Source organism: Vitis riparia, chromosome 4 (assembly GCF_004353265.1).
Source record: "Vitis riparia cultivar Riparia Gloire de Montpellier isolate 1030 chromosome 4, EGFV_Vit.rip_1.0, whole genome shotgun sequence".
Taxonomy (NCBI): Eukaryota; Viridiplantae; Streptophyta; class Magnoliopsida; order Vitales; family Vitaceae; genus Vitis; species Vitis riparia.
Genome location: NC_048434.1, coordinates 20,082,382 through 20,103,274, shown reverse-complemented (window position 1 = coordinate 20,103,274; position 20,893 = coordinate 20,082,382). Strand labels below are relative to the sequence as shown.

Below are 20,893 nucleotides of genomic sequence, written 5' to 3'. Positions count from 1 at the left end.
GTCATGTGGGTCACGGCAAGGATATTGTGTCTAAGAAAAAGATACTCATGATATTTTTTAAAATATATAAATTGACCAATAATATACCTATATACTCATTTATTGTTGGATGATGCTCATTCTCGTGACGAGAGTATAAAGTGCCTTAAGAGTATGCACAAGAATCTCATACACCAAAGGATGATACTCTCCTTAGTTGCCATCACCAAATTATTCGATAAATAATTGAGATAAGACTATTAGGTGTCTTTAATGCATGTCTAAGAATCTTAAACAATGAGAAATGATACTCACCATGGTTGCTGTCAAGGAATTAATTAGGCAACCATAAGCTTAAAAATAATATTTTATGAAGCAAAAGTATAAAAGTTAACTAACTTGAATCTAAGTTGAGTTTAAGTTTGTTTGACAATATTTTTAAAAATCATTTATAGTATAAAAAGCATTATTAAAGAAAAATTAATTGTTTAAAAAAATTTAGAAAACATATTTAAAAAGTTAAAAAATAACTCACAATGCTTCTTCGAGAAACACTTGAAAGGTGCAAAAGTATAAGAAAATGTTTTTAAAAAATATTTATAGCATAAAAACGTTTTTTTTTTAAATAATCAAGCGTTTAAAAAAATTTAGAAAATATTTTTAAAAAGTTAAAAAATAACTCGTAGTGTTTATTAGATAAACATCTGATAGGTTTTAAAACACTTTTATTAAAACCTATAGAAAAAACACTTTTATTAAAAGCACTTTGAAGAATAAATACTATTAAATATACTCTGAATCGCTTTTTATGAATAATTATGGAATATGTTGAGATGTGAACGTACAAATAGGGGTAGAAATTCTATATTGATATTTCAAAGAAATGAGCAAGAAAGAATACTAAATGCAAGTTGAAATAGTAGGAAGGAAATTGGGAAATGAACTTAGAGAAGCGTCAAAAGGCAATGGTCATTGTGATACCATAAACACTACTAGGATAAGGATTCAAGATAAAGTATTGATTGTATTTTAATTTGACACCAAAAATTGATTTTAGACTTTTTAATATTTTAATGCTATTATGTTCCATAATCTGTAAATAACTAATTTTGGTTTTATTTTAACTTAACTTTGGATGATATGACACGTGTACCCTTCTCAAATGGGCTTCTTGTTAGTTGGTACATCTTTTGAGACTTTTGGAGATACATTAAATTTATTAAAGTTTTTTAATTTTTTTTTATTTTATCAACTACCCAACATAATAAAAATGTCGTTGTCCATCACGATTTGTAGTTAACCTTTCAACGATAATTGTCAAAGACAAGGATTATCACGAAGATATATTAAATCTCAAGTTAATTTCATCTCGAGCTATAAAATTTAAAATTTATTGGTTTTATTTTAAAAATATTTTGGTATATATTATGATTTTACGATTTTTGTGTAGCTTTGCTTTGAAAGCTTTGACGGAACAACATGTATGACTTCAACGTAGGTAGGCTTTCCAATCCATGAGTTGGAATTTTTGATCTCGTGACTCAAGCCTTGTGTTGATAATTGAGAGGCTGTCGTAAAGCACAAGGAAATGGTTTGGACTTTACCTTATATTGGAGAAAGGAGACGGGCTTGCAAAATGTGGTAGATAGGGATACGACATATAAAAATTCTTTCCGTGCTATGCTGGATGTCTTCAAACACTAGCGTCAAAGCTTTTATAATGGGGTATGCTTATATAGGGTGAAGGCTTGCCTGAGCTTGTTATCATTATTTGGAGTATTATCCATATTTCCCACATCGTTCCAAACATGAACATCATAAATATGACACTCTCTTATTGGGATATGTTATATTACTTCTAAAAATTTTGTTTTAATTCTTTGAGTAGGAGTGCAACTTGATGAGTTGATCTGACTTGAACTTAATTCGGTGTTTTGAGTGGGCTTAGATAAACATTTTTTATATTTGAGGTAAACAAGAGTTAAGTTTTCTTAACTTGAACTTAATTTGGGGTTGAGTTCAGGTTAAGATTTTGATAATTTAAGTCTAACCTCGAACTCAATTTAATATTTTTATTATATTTATAATATTTATTTTCATGTATAATAATATTTATTTATTCTTTAGATTTTAAATAAAAAATCAAATTATAATAATATCATATATTTTTTTTCATTTTTTTAGAAAAATATGCATGTTTATTTTTATTTTTTAATTATTATTTTGAAATTTTATTTTATTTATTATTTAAATTTTGGTATGAATATACACAATTTTTTTAAATTCCACTAGAAATAGATTTTGAATCATATAATCCAATCAAAGTTTAAGTGGAACAACCTTAGTTTAACTCGATTAATTTGAGTTTAATTCAATCAATCTAAATTCAACTCGAGTTTAAAAAAATAAGGTTGAATTGAGGTTTGAGTTGAGTATCTTGGGTTAGAGGTCAGATTATATTTAATTTGAGTTAATTGTTTCTTAATTTGAATTAGACTCGAATAACCGATGAATTTGACCAACTCGCCCAAATTACAACCCTAACTTTGAGATTCTATTGAAAATCATCAATATTCACAATAATTTTCTTCACACCATTTGCTTTTTTAATGGGTGAGATGCATATTTATCATAACCAAGGGATTAAATATTATTGATATTTTATTATTTTTTATTTATGAAAATATTAATGAAAGCAATCCCTATAATTTAAAATTTTATATCTTTTTTATTATTCTCATTATATGTATGTCTTTTGATTATTTCCTATCATAATGTGGTAGACCTTCTTTTATGAAAAATTCAATATAAATAAATAAATAAATAAATAAATTTATATTAATAAATTTTTTAATCATACGAGACTTCAAGAATTTTGCTGACTTTTAATTTTTATTTGCTCTCATAAATATCAAATGGGATGAAAAAAAATAGAAAAAATGAACAAATGATGACAATGAATACTAATATTAGTGAAGATTAATGAATGTTAAAATTTAATTATTGATAATTAAAGATAAACTTAATTAGATTATATTTTAATTATTGATTTAAAATTGATTATTTAATTCTTATAAAACATGCTAATGCTTTATAATGCATTTACGTGAACTTGATTTTAAGTCAAATGATGTTTAAATTATTAAATCATGTTAAATCATCAAGTTGATTTATTAAAATTATTTTTGATTTTACGTTGCACTATTAAAATATTTAAATATTTAATGATTTAAATTAAATTATTAAGTCATTAAATTGATTTACTAAATGCCATTTTAAATCTTGTATAAATTATAAAAAAATTAAAATAAAGTATAAGAAAATAAAAAATAATCTATTTATTTGATTTATAGAATAAAATAAGAAGTAAAATTAAGGGAAAATAAAAATTATTTTTTATTTATTTTTTAAATGTGGACAATGTAAAAGGGTTTGTTAATGCAACTTTTGAAAAACATGAATGACGGTAGGTTTTGAAAACAATTTTTATTTTTTGAAAAATAGTTATATTATTTGGAAATAGAAACACAAATATACCCTCTTAACAAAATAATTAATTTTATTTACTTTTTCAAATAATTAATATGGTGGAGGTTTCACAAAATAAACCACTAAAAACAAAATATGGATAAAATTGAAGTTCATTGACCCAAAACGATATACTCTGAATGATGAATACAGTTAAATATTTAGATATGCTTGAATGGAAAGTGCACCTTCTGAATTTTGGGCTTTAATAAAGTATTTTTATTTATTTATTTTTATTTTTAAAAGAAGGGGGAAAAGTGAAATACCAAAAAGCATTTGTATAATAAAATAAAAAGATTATTGGTATGAAAGGGTTAGGCAAATACAAATTGACCGGGGCGGGGGAAGGTTTAGCTTTTTAGAATCAAAAAGTTTATTGAGAAAGCTTATTAATCACTGGAAACGCGCCTTTCTATCACTGACCAAATGTTCCAAGTGGACCCACCTCCAATCTGGTGCCCAGTACCCACTCTGCTAAAATGATAATCACGTGGCACTTGGAATTCGAGAATCCAAGAGGTAGAGCCGGGTTTGACGCTCCACTCCGCAAACCTCCGCAAACCCTCAGAGCCTTACCAAACGGGGCCGTCCTTCGATGTCGTCCTGGACTGGACTTCATCTAATCTGATACACCCTCCCTAAACGACGTCGTCGCCATGATCCTGAAACCACGTACTCCAATCGATTTCCCAAATCTAGGGTTTCTGCTCAGCGTTTTCGATTAAATACGGTCTCCCCAATTCGCCATGGAAGGAGGAGCAAAGCAACAGGAGCTACCAGTTTCGGCTCTCTACAGACCTCACCTGCAACAGGAGAACCCTAGCTTCAACAGTTTACAACAGACGCAAGCGCTTTTGTGCTTCAACCAATGCGAACCAGCTCATGAATTGGACGATTCTCAGCTCGTTGGAGCGCCGACGGTTGTCGCTGGTCATGCTGAAATGGATGTGAAACAAGATGATCCTGTGGCGGAGTCGGAGACGCTGACGGAGGTGAAAGTTACGGATAAGAACGCCGGGAAGCGAAAGCGAGGTCGGCCGCCCAGGGGTCAGGCGAAACCGCCGCCGCCTAAGAAGAAGAAGGACGAGGAGGACGTCTGTTTCATATGCTTCGATGGCGGTGATCTCGTGCTCTGTGACCGCCGGTGAGTGATGCCATCCCAATTGTGGAGAGTTCGTGCCTATTAGGGTTTACTTTGCGTGCTCGCTTTATTGTGCTTTTTTCTGTTGGTGTTCATTCATTTCCACTCTTTTTTGCGTTTTTTATATGTTAGAGGCTGCCCTAAGGCATACCATGCGGCTTGTATTAAGCGGGACGAGTCATTCTTTCGATCAAGGGCGAAATGGAATTGTGGTACGTTGTGGTTTATTAAACTGTAGATTCACTATATTTATTGTGTTTGTTTGAATTATATTAATTTTAATTTTTAATAATTAAAATTTTGTTGCATATTCACTTTCCATAGTATTTGCCCTGAGGTTTTTGTGATTGATGGGTTTTTGACTTAGTAGTTGTAAATGCGGAGAGCTCAGGATAGGGCAGTAAGTTCTATCGTTAAATATCCACATAATTTCCACATACGAAATACAATGACTATTCTGATGGTTGTCATCCATATCACAATGGAAAAGCCTATTAAGAGGACTCCTTGCCACAAGGCTTCCTTGGATTACCAGTTTTTGGTCCAAACTGTAACTCTTGCTTCATCTACTCTCATTGGGTACCATGTGTGGGTCCTATTGACAAAAGTTCAAATCCAAACTCATTATAATGTGTTTGTTCCAAATTTTATGAGCTCTCTTCTAAATTTGTTGGCCCATGTTATGTGCTAACTTTGAGTTCCACACAATTGCAATGGTTGTGCTGGAGAGTTCCAACCACTCAAGTATTTGGATTTATACCGTTTCTTGTATTTCAGATTCACTTAATTGTAGCATCTGGTAGCATATGCATATTATTCCACTTATTTGTCCTTTCCGAATGCATTTCCAAGTTTCCTTGCAAAATCATCAAGGCATTTAAGGGATTTCTTCTCAAGGAGCCTATTAAAAATGGGATTTACTTGGAAGTAAGTGTAGGGCTATAAATGAACCAGGATGTTTGCAAACGACTTGGTCTGAACTTAGTAATGAGCTTGGTCAAACCCATCAATTTGTAAAACAAGCCAAGCTTGAGCCTCTTAATCTGAGCTCATCTTCCTAATGAGCTTGATGACTGTATGAATTATATAAAGTTTGGAGCTGTTTTGGATAGCTTTCTAATTTATGCTAAAACTATAATTTTTCGAAAGGTAATATTTGGTATTGTGAAAATGTCATTAAATATGAAATAATTTTCCCTATAAGTCAAAATAGTGCTTCTATTAGAATTGACATTTTATTAACTTCCATATTAAATTCTTTTTTTGAGCAATTAGCTCTTTTAAAAGGCCTTAGTATGAAGGTTCCACTGAAACAAACACAAGGTTAACTTAAAAGCCAACCTCTTTTTTTTTTTGTCTCAAGTTTGCCATTTATATTATGCAATTCCTGGGCATATGGTGAATTTCTTCATCATAATTATTATTATTATTAGTTTTTTTTTGATAGGCAAAAGAGATTATATAATAACAGTAAGTGAAAGGTGCATCAAGGTACACACGATGTATGCGATAAGTACCAAAAGGCGAGTAAAAAAAGAGAGAAAAAATTAAAAACAAGCTCCTCTCCTTACTTGGAGCTAAGCCATTCAACAAAGTCTAACATGGTTAGTGAATGATCAACTATGTGCACTTTGACCCCATTCTAAAAAGGTACTCATGGAAATAGATTTGATTGCTTGGTCTGATTGTTCAATGTCTTCAAATGGTTTGATATTTTTTTTTCTTCCATAGAGTCCAAAACAAGAACAAAGGGGTGACCCTTCAAGCCTTTTTTCTGTTTTTTTGCTTGCAAAAGATTTGTGCTAGTTGAGAAGGGTTCCTCTCATGGTACAATGCAGCACCGAAGCTACTCCAAATAGAGAAAAAGTGAGTTTCCAAAGAACGCTTGCTTTGGGATAATGAAAGAGCAAGTGATGGCTGATTCCTTATCATTTTGTACATAAAACATCTATTCGGCATTATTGATCCTCAATTTTTGAATCAATTGCTTGTCAAAACCTTCCTCATGTAACTTCGCAAGCAAAAAAACCTAATTTTGTAGGAGCTCAACGATTTCATATTGTACTTGTGGGAAAGGGTTCCCTCCTAGCCACTCGGGCTAGGGAGGAGTAAAGAAATTTAACTGAGAACTTTCCATCTTTGAATACCTTCGAACTCATTCTATCATCTTCATCATTTCTGCAAAGCTTGTTTGTAATCTCTGCAAAAAAGCTACCATGTCTTATAGTTCCCAATTATGGAGTTATCTTGAGAAGCGGAGACTCCATTGACCTCCCTCTCCTAATTGCTTCGACACCTTCGCTATCCAGGAATCTTTAGAAGTGGCTATAGAGAATGATGTTGGGAATGACTCTTCCAAACAAAGGTCATCTTCTTCTTTCCCTTTGTAGTTTAAATAGCTTTGAGGAAATTCTACTCTAGGGTCCTGAAGTTCTGAAAGTAGGACTGACCTTTTGAGAATCTTCCCCTCTGGTGAAGGAAGTTTCATTAATGTGTTGGGTTTAAGACATGGGAGGAGAGTTGGGTTTGGATAGATTTGAACATGGGAAGAACAAAGGTAATCAGTTCTAGGGTTTGAGAGATTTGACCATGGATAGATTCAATTGGTTTCTTATTTGATTTGGCTGAGGTGGCAAGTTTTTAATTTAATAGGTGAAGAAAGCGTGAAATTCAACTTAGATCCTCCTCTAAGTCAGCTATTTTTTCTTCGTTTCTTATTTACATCCACCAGGCCAGGCGGGAAGGGGCGAAGCTGTTTTGAGCCAAACTGTGACCATTTCTATAGTTGTCGAACTCTTTTGATATCTGAGTTCCTGAGCTGGAACATGCTTGCTTGAGTTGAGTTTGAATTTGAATATTATGTAGTTGGGTTAAACTGAGCCCGGACATCTCAAAACTTGACTTGACTAAATTTCTTTGTGGTCCTAGTGCTGTAATCTTCTGTAAAATGCTAAGGATTAAGAGTTGTTTAATCACTCTTTTAAATTATTTTCTCATTTAGAATGTAATGTTTGCATGCATTTGTCTGTGTGTGTTTGGATCGGGTTGTGGGTATTTCCTAAAGAGATACAACTTCAATCAGGATGTAAGCATCATAGTCCATGCTTATATGAGTTTTGCTTGCATTTTTATGAATATGTTATGGGTTATGGCTTTCATTTCATTATTTTTTGATAGGCAAATAAAGTGAGTGTATTATATAATAGGCACCAACAAAAATAGTGCACCAAGGTACACAGGACGTGTTCAGTGGTCACCAAAAGGCAAAGCTTAAAAAGAGGGAATATAAAAAAAAAAACTACACTCCTTACCTCTATGATAACTTTTTTTTTTGATGAATAAATAATAGTATATTAATAAAAGGAAAAAAGGCACATCAAGGAAGCGCCCCAAAGTATATAGGTGGTATACAAAAGAGGTTAAAGAACCCCTTGAACAAAGCCTAACCAATCTAGAAAATCCACATAGGAAGGGAGGCTAGAGTCTAAAAACCCCTTGACCCACACCCAAAGGTTACAAAGGAAAAAAAATTTACACCCTTGAACCGAATGACCCTCATTTTCAAAAGCCCTATTGTTTTTTTCCTTCCAAACTATCCAAAAAAGACACAAGGGAGTTGAAAGCCACACTTTCTTCCTCTTCTTTCCCACACAAGACTCAAGCCACCCCAATAACGCCTCTCTTACTGAATATGGGAGAACCTATGACACCCCAAAAAGGGAAAACGGTAAGTTCCATAAACTTCTTGCCAGCTCAACCAATCAACAAAATCAATTAAAGACATTGAGTCTTCATCGATATACAACTTAACCCAAAAGAAAAGATTATGTGCTTTTCAGCCTTTGGTTTGAATGCTCTTCATTTTCAAATGATTTTTGATTTTTTTCCTTTCATATTGTTCAAAAAATGTATAAGGGAGCAACTCTCCACAACATTTTTTTTTCCTTTTTTATTCCACAAAAGGGTCATGCTAACCTAAAAGAGTCTCTTTGATCTTGGAGGATATCACCCAAGATAAGCCAAACAAAGAAAATAGCTGCAATAAACTCCTTGATAAGGAAGGTGGTGTGGGGATTCTTTGTTGTGTGTATCCTTCCCTTCCTTGTTTGCTTTAATTGATGATAAGGAAGCGTGGGTGGTGGATATTGGGACCCTTTGGCTGAGTGGGGTTGGGCGGGATGAAACCCTTGTTTCTCAAGAGCCTTTAATGATTGGGAGGTGGAGGAGGCGGAAAGCTTCTTGGAGTGGCTGCATGGGAAGAGAGTGTCCGGAGATGTGGAAGACATGGTATTTTGAACCGAAACAAAGAGCGGAAAGTTCTTGGTCAAATCCCTCTACTATGCTCTTGAGCCGGACAACGGACAACCCTTCTCTTTTTCCTTCAAGTTGCATTTGGAGCATGTGGGTGCAGCCTAAGATTAGCTTCTTTGCTTGGGAGGCTACATGGGGCAAAACTTTAACCTTGGATTTAATTCAAAAAAGAGGGTGGGCCTTGGCAAATAGATGTTGTTTGTGACATGAGAAGGAAGAGACTATAGACCATCTTCTTCTTCATTGTACAAAAACTAGGGTCTTATGGGATCTGCTATTTACTTTGTTTGGGGTGTCATAGAGCAGCCTTCCAATTAGAGAGACTCTCCTTAGTTGACATGGTTCATTTGTGGGCAAAAAGTGCATAAAGGTGTGGAGAGTAGCTCCTCTTTACATATTTTGGACGGTTTGGAAAGTGAGAAATAGCTTGACCTTTAATGATGATGTGCTGTCAGTCCAGAGACTCAAATAACTTTTTGTTTTTTCCCTTTGGTTAGAGGCCAAGTTGTTTATAGCTGATTGCCTTCTAACTATAGTCAATTTTATTGTTTGGTTGGGCTCTAGCTAAGGTTGTTTTTTGACCTAGCTGGGTGCTTGTTTATTTGAACTTTTTTGGCCTGTTTGGCGGTGGGTGGATAGGTATTGTATACCTCGAGTTGCTCTTTTGGTGCCTCTTCTTAATAGATCTTTTCTTACCTATCAAAAAAAAAAAAAAAAAACTCCTTGACTTGGCACAGTGAAGGAAATGTAATCATTTCATTTTAAGTGGTGCATGGGTTAGTTTTTGTTGTCATGTAATGCTTATGTATGTGGAGTAACGTATTTTGCTAACTATCCTCATTAATGTTTCTTTATGTGAGTGTCAATTGTCATTTTTGTCCTTTATCATCTTACTCTTTCTTGTTTGGAAACATTATTGTTAAGACGTGGACATGATTTATTAATTTCCTGGCATCATGATTGTTGTACATTTCAGGTTGGCATATATGTAGCAACTGTGAGAAGGCTGCCTACTATATGTGCTATACTTGTACATATTCCTTGTGCAAGGGATGCATTAAAGATGCTGATATATTGTGTGTAAGAGGGAACAAGGGATTTTGCACGACATGCATGAGAACTGTTTTGCTGGTTGAAGATAATGAGCGAGGGAACAAGGAAATGGTATGCTTAATTCTGTATTTTGGAATGTCATACTCACGCATATGCACACTTATTGCTTTTTGTATGTTTGAATGGGACTTATATCCTTTATTATGACCCCTCTTAGCCTAGAGAACTCCTGAATTTGTTTTGCTCTCAGCCTTGTTCCAGTGTTTAATCCTGGTCATATTCTCATGGCTGTGTCCTTGATTTTGGTAACATGTGTTTCATTAATTGATTCATTAATAAAGGCATTGGATGGTGGGTGATAAAATGTTGGAACCATCTACATGTATTGGTTGTGTGTTTTAAAAAATCCTAAGGTTGAAGAGGCTGAGGCATAATTTTGAAAAGGTGCAAAGGTCTTTTATGGCTTAGGGGCAAGGTGCGACCCAAGGTGTGTGCACAAGCAAACTGAAATGCAACTTAGGGCATAGGTATAATCTTATAAAATATTGTAGATTTGGACGTTTAATATCCATACAATATCACTAACTATATTCAAGATTCCTATTCATGTAACAAAAAAATAAAGTTTTCTAGCATTTGCTCAAAGTGTCCAACAAAAAACTAATGCGGTAGTATATAATTTAATTATACAATGAGAAATTTTAGAAATAAATGTATGAAAAAAAATTCATTTTTTTGACTATTCAGACATTGATCACAACTTCACTTGGAGTCAAACTGCCATGAATCAATTTTGATGAAAATGGTTGGAAAACAAAAAATCATCTCTGCATATTTCTGCACATGAATTAAAAAAATGCATCAATCCATGATTAGGAGCAAGAAATTAAAATGACTCATTTTTTAACAATTATTGACTTGTTATTGATCATATTTCTTTTTATTATTTTAAAATTTTATTATTATAAATAAAAAATAATTCTTATATAGAAAGCTACAATTCCGTATGTTTTGATATATCAATTATCAAGAATTGTTATTGGATGTAAAAATGGCTATTGTAATAGTTTAAAAGTTTTCAATTCTTAATATATTACAAACCAATTTGGGCTTGTGCTTTTACACCTATCTAAATAATGTACTATGTGATACATGTTTTTTCATTAGTTTGTTGCGTTCATGTAATTGAAATTATATTTCTAGAGAATTTTTGTTTTTTTTTTAAATTTTTTATGGGTTTTAATTAGTATATTTTGCTTATCACCTGATACCAGCTTGAGATGTTGAGATTGATGCCTGCTGAATCAACTATCAATATTGGGAATTTAAATTGTGTTAGAAAGTTCGGAACCACAGGAAAGGATATTTTGGCAAGGGATATCATCCAATGGAGGGAGTAGATTGAGGATTTCCAGATTGAAAGAAAGGATAAGTGTGGCAGGCCTTTGCTTTTGTCTTCTAGTGCGGGTTTGTCTCTGGTTTTACCAGAGACTCTGTGAGTGCAGACTGGGTTGGGTGCGGTGAAGATGTGGGTGGGAAGGATGTGGAGTCAGAGGAGAACTTTGTTGATTCTTACAAGAACTTTGTCTCCTTTAGCAAGTACTTAGGTTTGCCTATGGAAGGCTTTGATAAAGAAGTTGACTCCCTTTTGAGAAAGTTGGAAGCTCGAAAGGGTCAGAGAGTGGTGGGATTGAGAGGTAAGAGGAGGCCTTCACATGCTTCTTGGTTTGAAAGGGAACTTCGAAAGTTGGATTGCTCTGTTAATTACAACCTCTCAAGCAGCAAATGAAGATGAAGTAGGAAGTATGGGTTGGATTTGGTTTCTGAGTGCCTATGATGGGGCTTTGGGTGGGGATGGGAGGTGGAGAGGAAAAGGTGGTTTTCAGTCTCTTCTTGGTGCGTTAGGCTTTCACAGTGGGTGGATTCCTTGTTTTTCTTGGAATTGTGGGGTTGGGAGCCAGGCAGTGACTTGGTTTTGTTAGTCTTGTACTCCTTAGCTTGTTAGGGTTTGGTTTTGTTGTTTGGGAGCCCTTTGGCTTGGGTTGTGGTTTGTTGTTTTCTTCTTTTGCTTGTGTGTACTTGGTGTGCCTTTCTCTGCGCTTTTAATTTATTTGCTTATTGACCCATCCAAAAAAAACAAAGGTTAGGAACCTTAGGAAAACATAAGAAGTTATTGGGTGCTAACATTTTTTAGCATAATGTCATAGGACAACCATTATTCCGTAAGTTTTTTCTAATATAAATAGTATTTTGGCCCCTTTAATTTAGAAAACAAGGTCATGACAATGTAGTTTTCCCATGAATTCAAAAAAAGAAACAAAAATGAGACATGCTTTTTCAACAAGATGCAATCCTTAACTAGTGAGGCGCTACAATTAGTGCACCTTAGGCCTGGGTGCACTTTTAACACCCATGGACACGAGATAAGAAAAGGAAAGAAGAAGATAAATTAATTAAAATCAATCAAAAGCAAAGATATCCGTAATGAAATCCCCCCTCTCCTCTTTTATTCTTATTTTTTCTCTTTCATCTTTAAATGTTTTTATAAAAGTTTGCTTTTCAGCAAGCTTTCTCTCTCTTCAATATAACTATGCTAAGAAAGTCAAAAATAGAAAAAAAAAATCAATTAAAATCAAGCAATCATATCTGCACTAAAATAAAGTAACTAACAAGGATCCTACACACACACACCCATATTAGGTTGTGTTGACACAGGTATGTGTGGTAAAGTTGAAGATTTTGTGTATTATAGATTATAACGAAAGTGTGGGTGATGGACTCATATTTCTAAGTTGCACTAGATTATTTTACCTTGACCAATGTCTTTTTTGGCTAAACAATGCATTATTTGGTAAGAGATGACTTTTGCATCATTTATAATTAGGTCTCATTTGACATTGTATTTGATTGTGTAAAAGCTCTTTCTAACTATTAAATTTCTTTATGACATGTTTGATTAAAATTTAAAGTGATTTCAAGTAAAAATGACTTGAGACTTAAAAGCTATTTGTAGTAAGGATTGGAGAATATTTTTGCATGAGTACTTACAAGGGAGGGTTATATATATATATATGTCTATCTATCTTAAAGAACAATTTCTTTTTTAACTAGAAGGTATAGCTGCATCTAAATGGGTCCAAAATGGTAAACAATAGATTATTATATTACTAGAGTTTTCAGTTGGGAAAACTAACCATGATGATTTATTTTATGGTAATTTTGAAACACTATCTTTGTAGGTCCTATTTTGATGCTTGGGCAATATCATAGAGGTGTTTGGTTATGTCTTTTTAGCTTGCTAGGAAACTCTTTTACCTTGACCAGTTTGCAGTTTGTTGGCTACTCCATGCTGCCTGTTTTATTTTTGTCCTTTTTTCCATGTGACTTGTGCAGGCTCAAGTAGATTTTGATGACAAAAGTAGCTGGGAGTATCTTTTCAAGGTGTACTGGATTTACTTGAAAGGGAAGCTATCTTTGACTTTAGAGGAGCTCACTCGTGCTAAAAATCCCTGGAAGGGAGCTGGTCTTATGGCTCGTAAAGGGAATCTTCAGATGAACTTTATGATGCTAATGATGACAAGGGTTCTAGTTCAGACGGCTCTTCCGGACATCAGGAAGCAAATACTTCTAAAAGAAGGAAAACCAAGAAACAGCCAAAGTTCCTCAACAAGGACAACTCTCTAAATGTGGGAAGATCAGATGATTCCAAGAGGACATGTTTGCCTGAAGGCACAGAATGGGCATCAAAAGAGCTCTTGGAGTTGGTTGGGCACATGAAAAATGGTGATACATCTGTTCTATCTCAGTTTGATGTCCAGGCTCTTTTGCTGGAGTACATAAAGAGAAACAACCTTCGTGATCCTCGCCGGAAAAGTCAAATCATTTGTGACGCGAGGCTTAGAAACCTATTTGGGAAAGCACGTGTGGGTCATTTTGAAATGCTAAAGCTTCTCGAATCTCATTTTCTTATAAAAGAGCATTCTCGGGCAGATGATATCATGCGTGGGGGTGTTGTTGATACTCTAGCTAGCCAGGTTGATGCTGATGAAAACAATGACTACCAACTAACGATGATTAAAGATAAGAAACGTAAAACACGTAAAAAGGGTGATGAGAGAGGACCACAGACTAATCTAGATGAATATGCAGCCATTGATGTTCACAACATTAACTTGATTTACTTGCGGCGTATTTTGATGGAAAATCTAATTGAAGATGTTGAGACATTTCAAGCCAAGGTTGTTGGTTCAATTGTACGAATAAGAATTTCTGGTAGCGATCAAAAGCAAGATATGTATAGGCTTGTCCAAGTTGTAGGTATTTATTATTATAAGCAGCATCCTGGATTATTTCTAACATGTCAATTATAACATAAATTATGCAAAATTGTAAAATTGTTGACAATTATGCGCGCAGGTACAAGCAAGGTGGATGTACCATACAAAATTGGAAAAAGGACAGCAGATGTCATGCTTGAGATATTAAATTTGAACAAGAAAGAGATCATATCAATTGATTCAATTTCAAACCAGGAGTTCTCTGAGGTGAGATTGTACGCAATGCTTTCTCCACATGCATATGCACATGTGAGGGAGCAGCCATATACATAGAACAAACATATCAACTTTTGTGAAACAAAATGAAGTATTATCAACTTCTAATCTTTTATTTATTCTGTCATTTACATCCCTCCTCAGCCCCAAAACCCAGAAAGGAAAAATAGAGAAAACAAAAGAAAAAAAGGATATATTATTCTTGTTTGCTTCACATATTTCTAGGAGAAGGGTTTCTACCTGTTGAAGTGCACCATGAGGAATTGCAAGTTGCAATTTACTTTATCGAAAATCATGTCAACTGGACAAAGTTTCTTCTGAATGTGGGGTCGTTCAAATGTTTCTTGCTCTCTCTCTCTCTCTCTTTTCTTGCTGATTACAATCTTCTTTTTTATTCCACTTCAAGTTTTTGCATGGATCTTAGTTTGCTATCTGATTTTCCTAGATACATAATTTTTTTCCCAACCACAGGGGAAAAGATCTAATATTTTTTGTTATTTTCCACTTCTGAAGCTAAAAGGTGCATGTTTTTTCTTATTGAGTTGGACTGGCATCAACTTTTATTCTTAAATCTGTTATTTGAGATAGACTTAAATTCAAATGATGCAATATAGATTTACTCATACATGCTAGCAAAAGGGTTAATTTTTCAGAGTACAATATGGGAAACTCAAGGATTTGGAAGGTTCTACAAAATTCTTAATATAGCATAGCTGGAAAATCCAAATAACTTTTTCAATCCTAGTTACTGCTTCATATTTGGCTAAAATCATCATTTTGATTATTGTTGGCAAATACATCATAATTGCAATCTTGAATGCCCAGCTAGAAATCATATGCATATCTTCCTTGATCACTTTGTTTGACATCTATTCAAAATAATGACAAAACAAATGTTGAATGGAGCATCCATGACTTGGTCATTTTTTTTTTTGAGTGCTCAAAATAATAAAAATATTGGATATTTTTTGTAAGAAACTGTTTGCTGTGTTGATTATGTTTTCAGGATGAATGCAGACGCTTGCGCCAGAGCATAAAGTGTGGACTTGTTAACCGGTTGACTGTTGTAAGCATGCATCAGTACATGTTAAGTTCAGTTTGTATGATTTGGCCTAAACATTTGTGGCAGCTTATTCTAAAATGATCCATACCTTGTTGTAGGGTGAGATTCAGGAGAAAGCAATGGCACTTCAGGCAGTTAGAGTGAATGATGTAAGTTCTTTACATGTTAATTATAATGCATAAATCATGCTAGTTTGTCTTTACTTTGTGAGGAGGTTGGTCCTATTCTGTGTGTTCTATTTTGATTCAATCTTTGTGCTCTTTTATGTACCCTACAACTTGTTGTTGTCATTTCTATAGAAACTCTGTAGTTAATTTCTGAAAACTTGCTCTGCTGCTGTTGATGTTGCCATTTCTCTGATGTTAGTGGCTTGAAACGGAGATATTGCGGCTTAATCATCTACGTGATCGAGCGAGTGAAAAGGGGCACAGAAAGGAATATCCTTTGTTCTCTGGTGCTTTTCTTTTAATATCTTGCATGCAAATTTTTTCTTCATTTAGGATATTATTTTACTCTGATTTAACAATGCTCTATGATAATAAGGGCTAAGACTGGTTAGAAGGGATGAAGATGGAGGTTGTGCAAAACAAGCTAATATTATATGACCTTAAAATCCATGGTAGGCATTTGAGTTTTTCATTTACATCTTGCTGAACTCAGGGTGCTTTACACAAATGACACCATGGATTTTTTGTTTAATGTCTTTAGGTCAAAGATCAACTCATGTTAATTCATTTGAGTGACAAATATTATTAATAAACACCAATCAGAAAGGGGGGACCAAAGAAACGAAGGGACTAGATAGATGCCTTCAGTGATTGAAAATGACTTCTCCAAGCTTTTGAAAGTCCTTTTCTCTGTAGCCATATGGTCTACTACAAACAGAACAGGGCCATCCTCCAAACCTTTCTTCGCTTCTTAGTTACAAACTCCCATGCTGCCTAAGTACACCTTGTTTATTGACCGAGGAGGTACCAGATAAAAACTGAATTGTGAGGATAATAGATGGCCTAAACTCCTAGTTACACCACATTGAAGCAAGATTCATCAAGCCAACTCCTCATTATTGCACAGGTAACAAAAGCTGGTTAAAACCCATCCTCTTCTGTTTGCTAATTTACATCAGAATTCTTATCCAAGTAACCTCCCATGCAAAAAAGGCCCATTAAAGCTTGCGAAACTGATTTTTCTTTGGTTAGAAAAGGACCTCCAAAAACTGACTCCACTAAGGCATAAGAAGATTTAACAGAAAACATACCATCCTTGGCTGCCAGCTTTATCCTCAAAATCCCTGTGAACCACCATTTCTGAATCAACTTAAGAAATGATTTATGCTTTGCAACTCCCAATTGTGAAAATTCATTAAGCAACTAGGGTTTCAACGTCCAACAAAGCAACACCACCGACCTTCTTCCATACATAAGCACCCAAGCATCTTTAGCAGCAACCGATGAAAAACAAAGATGACAACTAGGCACTTAAAATAGAATCACCACACCGCAAGGCATGCTAACTCCCTTTCCATCATCCCTTATGAACCTGGTTCTATTCTTTTTATTATTTACTATTGGTATTTATTAATTAAGTTTAAAAAAGAATCTCAATTATTAGGCAATGTGTTTATTTTATGGACTTTTGTTTCTTTATTGTAAAGCATGTGTGGCATTGGAGATGCCTTACTGAATTTTCTTCCTTTTATGCTCCATTTGATGACCAAGGAGTGTAAAAGAATGGAAGGAAACTTGGAATGTTACTACAGCATCTCCAACCCCAGTTTTCTGGGTCTTGTTTATTTTCTTCTCATCTTTGTGGTAGTCAAACAGAGCACTAGGTGTAATTTTATATCAGGTATTCCTTGACCATGTTGCACGCTTAGAGAATGTGTAGAGAAATTACAACTTCTGAACACACCTGAGGAACGTCAGCGAAGGTTTCGTGAAACTCCAGAAGTACATGCTGATCCAAATATGGATCCAAGTTATATGTCTGATGAAGATGCTGGAGAATCAGACGATAAGAAACAAGGTTCCTTTCATTGCCCTTCTTTTTGTTATATTTTCTTTTTGAAGTTTTTTTCACAGTGTGAACTTTTCGATTGATAAATGCAGATGTTTTACCTAGATTTTCTGGCCTTAGTAAAAAGGGAAGAGAGCCATTCTCTCCAAGAAGAGGAGGTGATATTCCAAATGATATGGGGAGCAGGGCACTTAAAAATTTCGTCACTGCTAATGAAAGAGGCAGAAACAAGTGTACAACATTTCTCCCTGAGAAAGAAGAAGGTGCTGCTAAGGCTCATGAGAGAGAGAATGAATCCTCACAGAATCAGGGAGGAGATGCATATGGGTCCAACTGTTGGGAGAAACCAAGAAACCAGGTTGATCCTACTGGTTCAGTAACTGGTGGTTGTACTAATCAAGCTGTGGTGAGATCTGGATTGTCTTCTGGGGTTGCATCAGAAACTTCCACCACCACTCTTTCTACAGGGACAGTACTATCTGCTAATAATGAGAATGACAAAATATGGCACTACCAGGATCCAGCGGGGAAAATTCAAGGACCATTTTGCATGGTGCAGCTGCGGAAGTGGAGTGCAAATGGATACTTCCCACCTCATCTGAGAATATGGAGGATGAATGAAAAGCAAGACGACTCTATACTTTTGACTGATGCAATGAATCCGCAGTACCATAAAGAGCCACCTCTGCAGAATAACAGCCTTTTACAGTCTCAGCAAGTTAGAGTTGTCTCAAAGGATAGAGAAAATAACTGGGATGGTGGGTTGAATGGTAGTATGAATGCTACTTGGATAGGGAATAAACTAAATGAGGGGCCCGGTAATTCAAATGATGCAACCATTTCTAATGGTAACAATGAACTTGTGAAGAGAGATGGGTGGGGTTCCTGTTCTTCTAGTTGGAGTACACCTGCAGATATCATGAATTCCAAGGAGGTAGAAATTGGAAGTTTTTCTCAGGGTTGGGACTCATTGAAAGGCAACAGTTCTTGGTCTGATCAGCCCCAGGTCTATAGTTCACTTTCCTCGTCCACATTTTCTGGGAAGTCATTTGGAACTGGGTTGCATCAAGGAAGAGAAGGTCATGGTGTGAAAGATGGGACCCTGATCAGAATCATGGAAACTTGAATTCACACAGAACAGCAGTTGTTCAAGTTAACAGTGGACATTCAGGTCAATCTCCCAAAGAAAACTGCAGACCTCTGTCCATAATCAGTTCTTCGAGTGGCTGGGATTCCAATTTTGATGTTGTATCTGTGGCTAAATTATCTAAAACATTGGAGCAGGATCATGACATAAACTTCCCAAATCTACCCAGTCCCACACCAAAGCCAAGTGATGGGGACTGGAAAGGTCAGGCTGCTGAAAGCAAACAGTCCGTATCATCAGATGTTCCTGTTCAAGATTCAGGTCCTAGCTGGAGCACTGCTTCCAGTCTAGTGGGCGGTGGCACAAAACTTCCTGAAGTAGCTAGTGATTGGGGAGGATATTCTTCCCCTACTCCAATGAAACCATCTGTTGAGGAATGGGACTCCACTCTAGCATCTGTTTCTTCACTGAAACCGACTGAAGTAGCCTCTGATCATGCTGCTACTCCTACTTCAGAAAGTGTCCAGCTGACTCATTCTTCTCCACCCTATCCAACACCTAATGCATCTAGTTGGCAGCCAATTGATACTGGGCCCACTGAGTTTAGCTCTGTAACTGAGGCATCAGTTTCAGATCTCTTGGCTGAAGTTGAAGCAATGGAGTCCCTTGATGGCCTGCCTTCCCCTACTTCAGTTATGAAATGCAGTGGGGAATTGACCCAGGGTTCTAAAAATGATTGTTTTAATTCTGTTGAGGGATTGAGCCCAACACCTGATCCAGCGAAAAATGATGCTTTGAGCTCCACTGGCGATTTCCAATTAACTTCTCAATCGACTATGAGTGCTGAACCTTGTGGGGCATCTCATACTGATGTTCTTGATCCTGATAAGAAGTCTGTGGGGCATTCCTCTTCTAATGATAAGGTGGAGGTGGAAAAGAAGCCCAGTGATGGTTCTGTCAACCAATGGGAGGCAGGTTCAGATATCCAGCCTCCTGCACCATCCGCTGACGTTTCAGTTAACCAATGGGAAGCTGGTTCAGATGTCCAGCCTCCTGCGCCATCCATGGCAAGTTGGAACGTGGCTGCCACGGATAATGATGGGAGAGCAGTGTCAGAAACTACAGATACTGGTTGGAGAGCAGTGCAGGGGAATTCAAATTTGGAGTGGGGAGGACCAACTCAAGGGAATATAGAAGTGGGTTGGGAAAGCAGTCAGGGAATGGCACAAGGAAATGCAAACGTGAATTGGGGCACTTCCACTGGGAACCTCGCTGTGTGGGGAGGACAATCTAAATACAGTGGGGGGAGATTTTCTGGTCCCAGAGACCGGGTTTTTCAGGTTGGGGATTCAGGTTTTGATAGGGGTAGAACTTCATTGAACAGGCAGTCAACATTTGGTGGAGCCGGAGGTGGAGGATTTTCTTCCAGGAATCCTCCCAAAGGGCAGCGAGTCTGTAAATTTTTCGAGAGCGGGCACTGCAAGAAGGGAGCATCATGTGATTATCTGCATCCATGATTGCTGGCTTCCACAGAAACCGAGTGCACATTATTATCTGTTGTGTCATCCTCATGGAGGTTTGATCTACCAGTTGCTGATGCTAAAATTTGACCAAAAAAAAAAACAAAAAAAAACCTTTTAATGTAGCGGCATAAAACATGCTTTTATTTCTTGGACAGCTTATCGGTCCCGGAATTATATGGGGGATTGAATCATATCCCCCTCCTTGTAATGTGCATACAAGGGAATTGCCCTGGACTTAATGCCTTATTTTTGTTAACTCATAGCCCATTTTTTGTAATTGATACCAATCAAGTGGATGGATTGTACTTTTAAATCTTATGTAAAATTGAATATAATGATCCTTGGAATGCCTCCATGAGTCATGTTGTCAAGTTATCTTTCAAACTTAGGCGCTGTATTCCAGTGTGGCGTATCCATCTGCCAGAAGTTAGAACTTAGATCTCAATTAGCCCGTTTGGAGTTAGCCTTGCTACTTGTCAAGCATTGGAATCTGGGGAGAGAAAACTGTGGCATATATATATATTGCTTTTGCTTTCTTGCTGGATCGTGGTTCAGTCTTGCCCGTTTCACTGATTCCAGACACTCTGACATCATGTGCTCCGTAACATGACAGTTTTTTTAGAATCAAATGGCTGAAAC

The 20,893-nt window shown here is 35.8% G+C and overlaps 1 protein-coding gene across 1 annotated transcript; it reads left to right on the top strand.

Moving 5' to 3' along the window:
• The first annotated feature begins 4,014 nt into the window (after positions 1 to 4,014).
• LOC117912620 (zinc finger CCCH domain-containing protein 44) lies at positions 4,015 to 20,612 on the top strand. Its single transcript, XM_034827288.1, is given in 12 exon segments — positions 4,015 to 4,651; positions 4,781 to 4,860; positions 9,936 to 10,123; positions 13,406 to 13,556; positions 13,559 to 14,329; positions 14,429 to 14,556; positions 15,572 to 15,631; positions 15,727 to 15,777; positions 15,995 to 16,065; positions 17,499 to 17,653; positions 17,737 to 18,656; positions 18,659 to 20,612. Coding segments are annotated over 12 exon segments (4,563 nt in total). The 5' UTR covers positions 4,015 to 4,253; the 3' UTR covers positions 20,249 to 20,612.
• Positions 20,613 to 20,893: the final 281 nt, after the last annotated feature.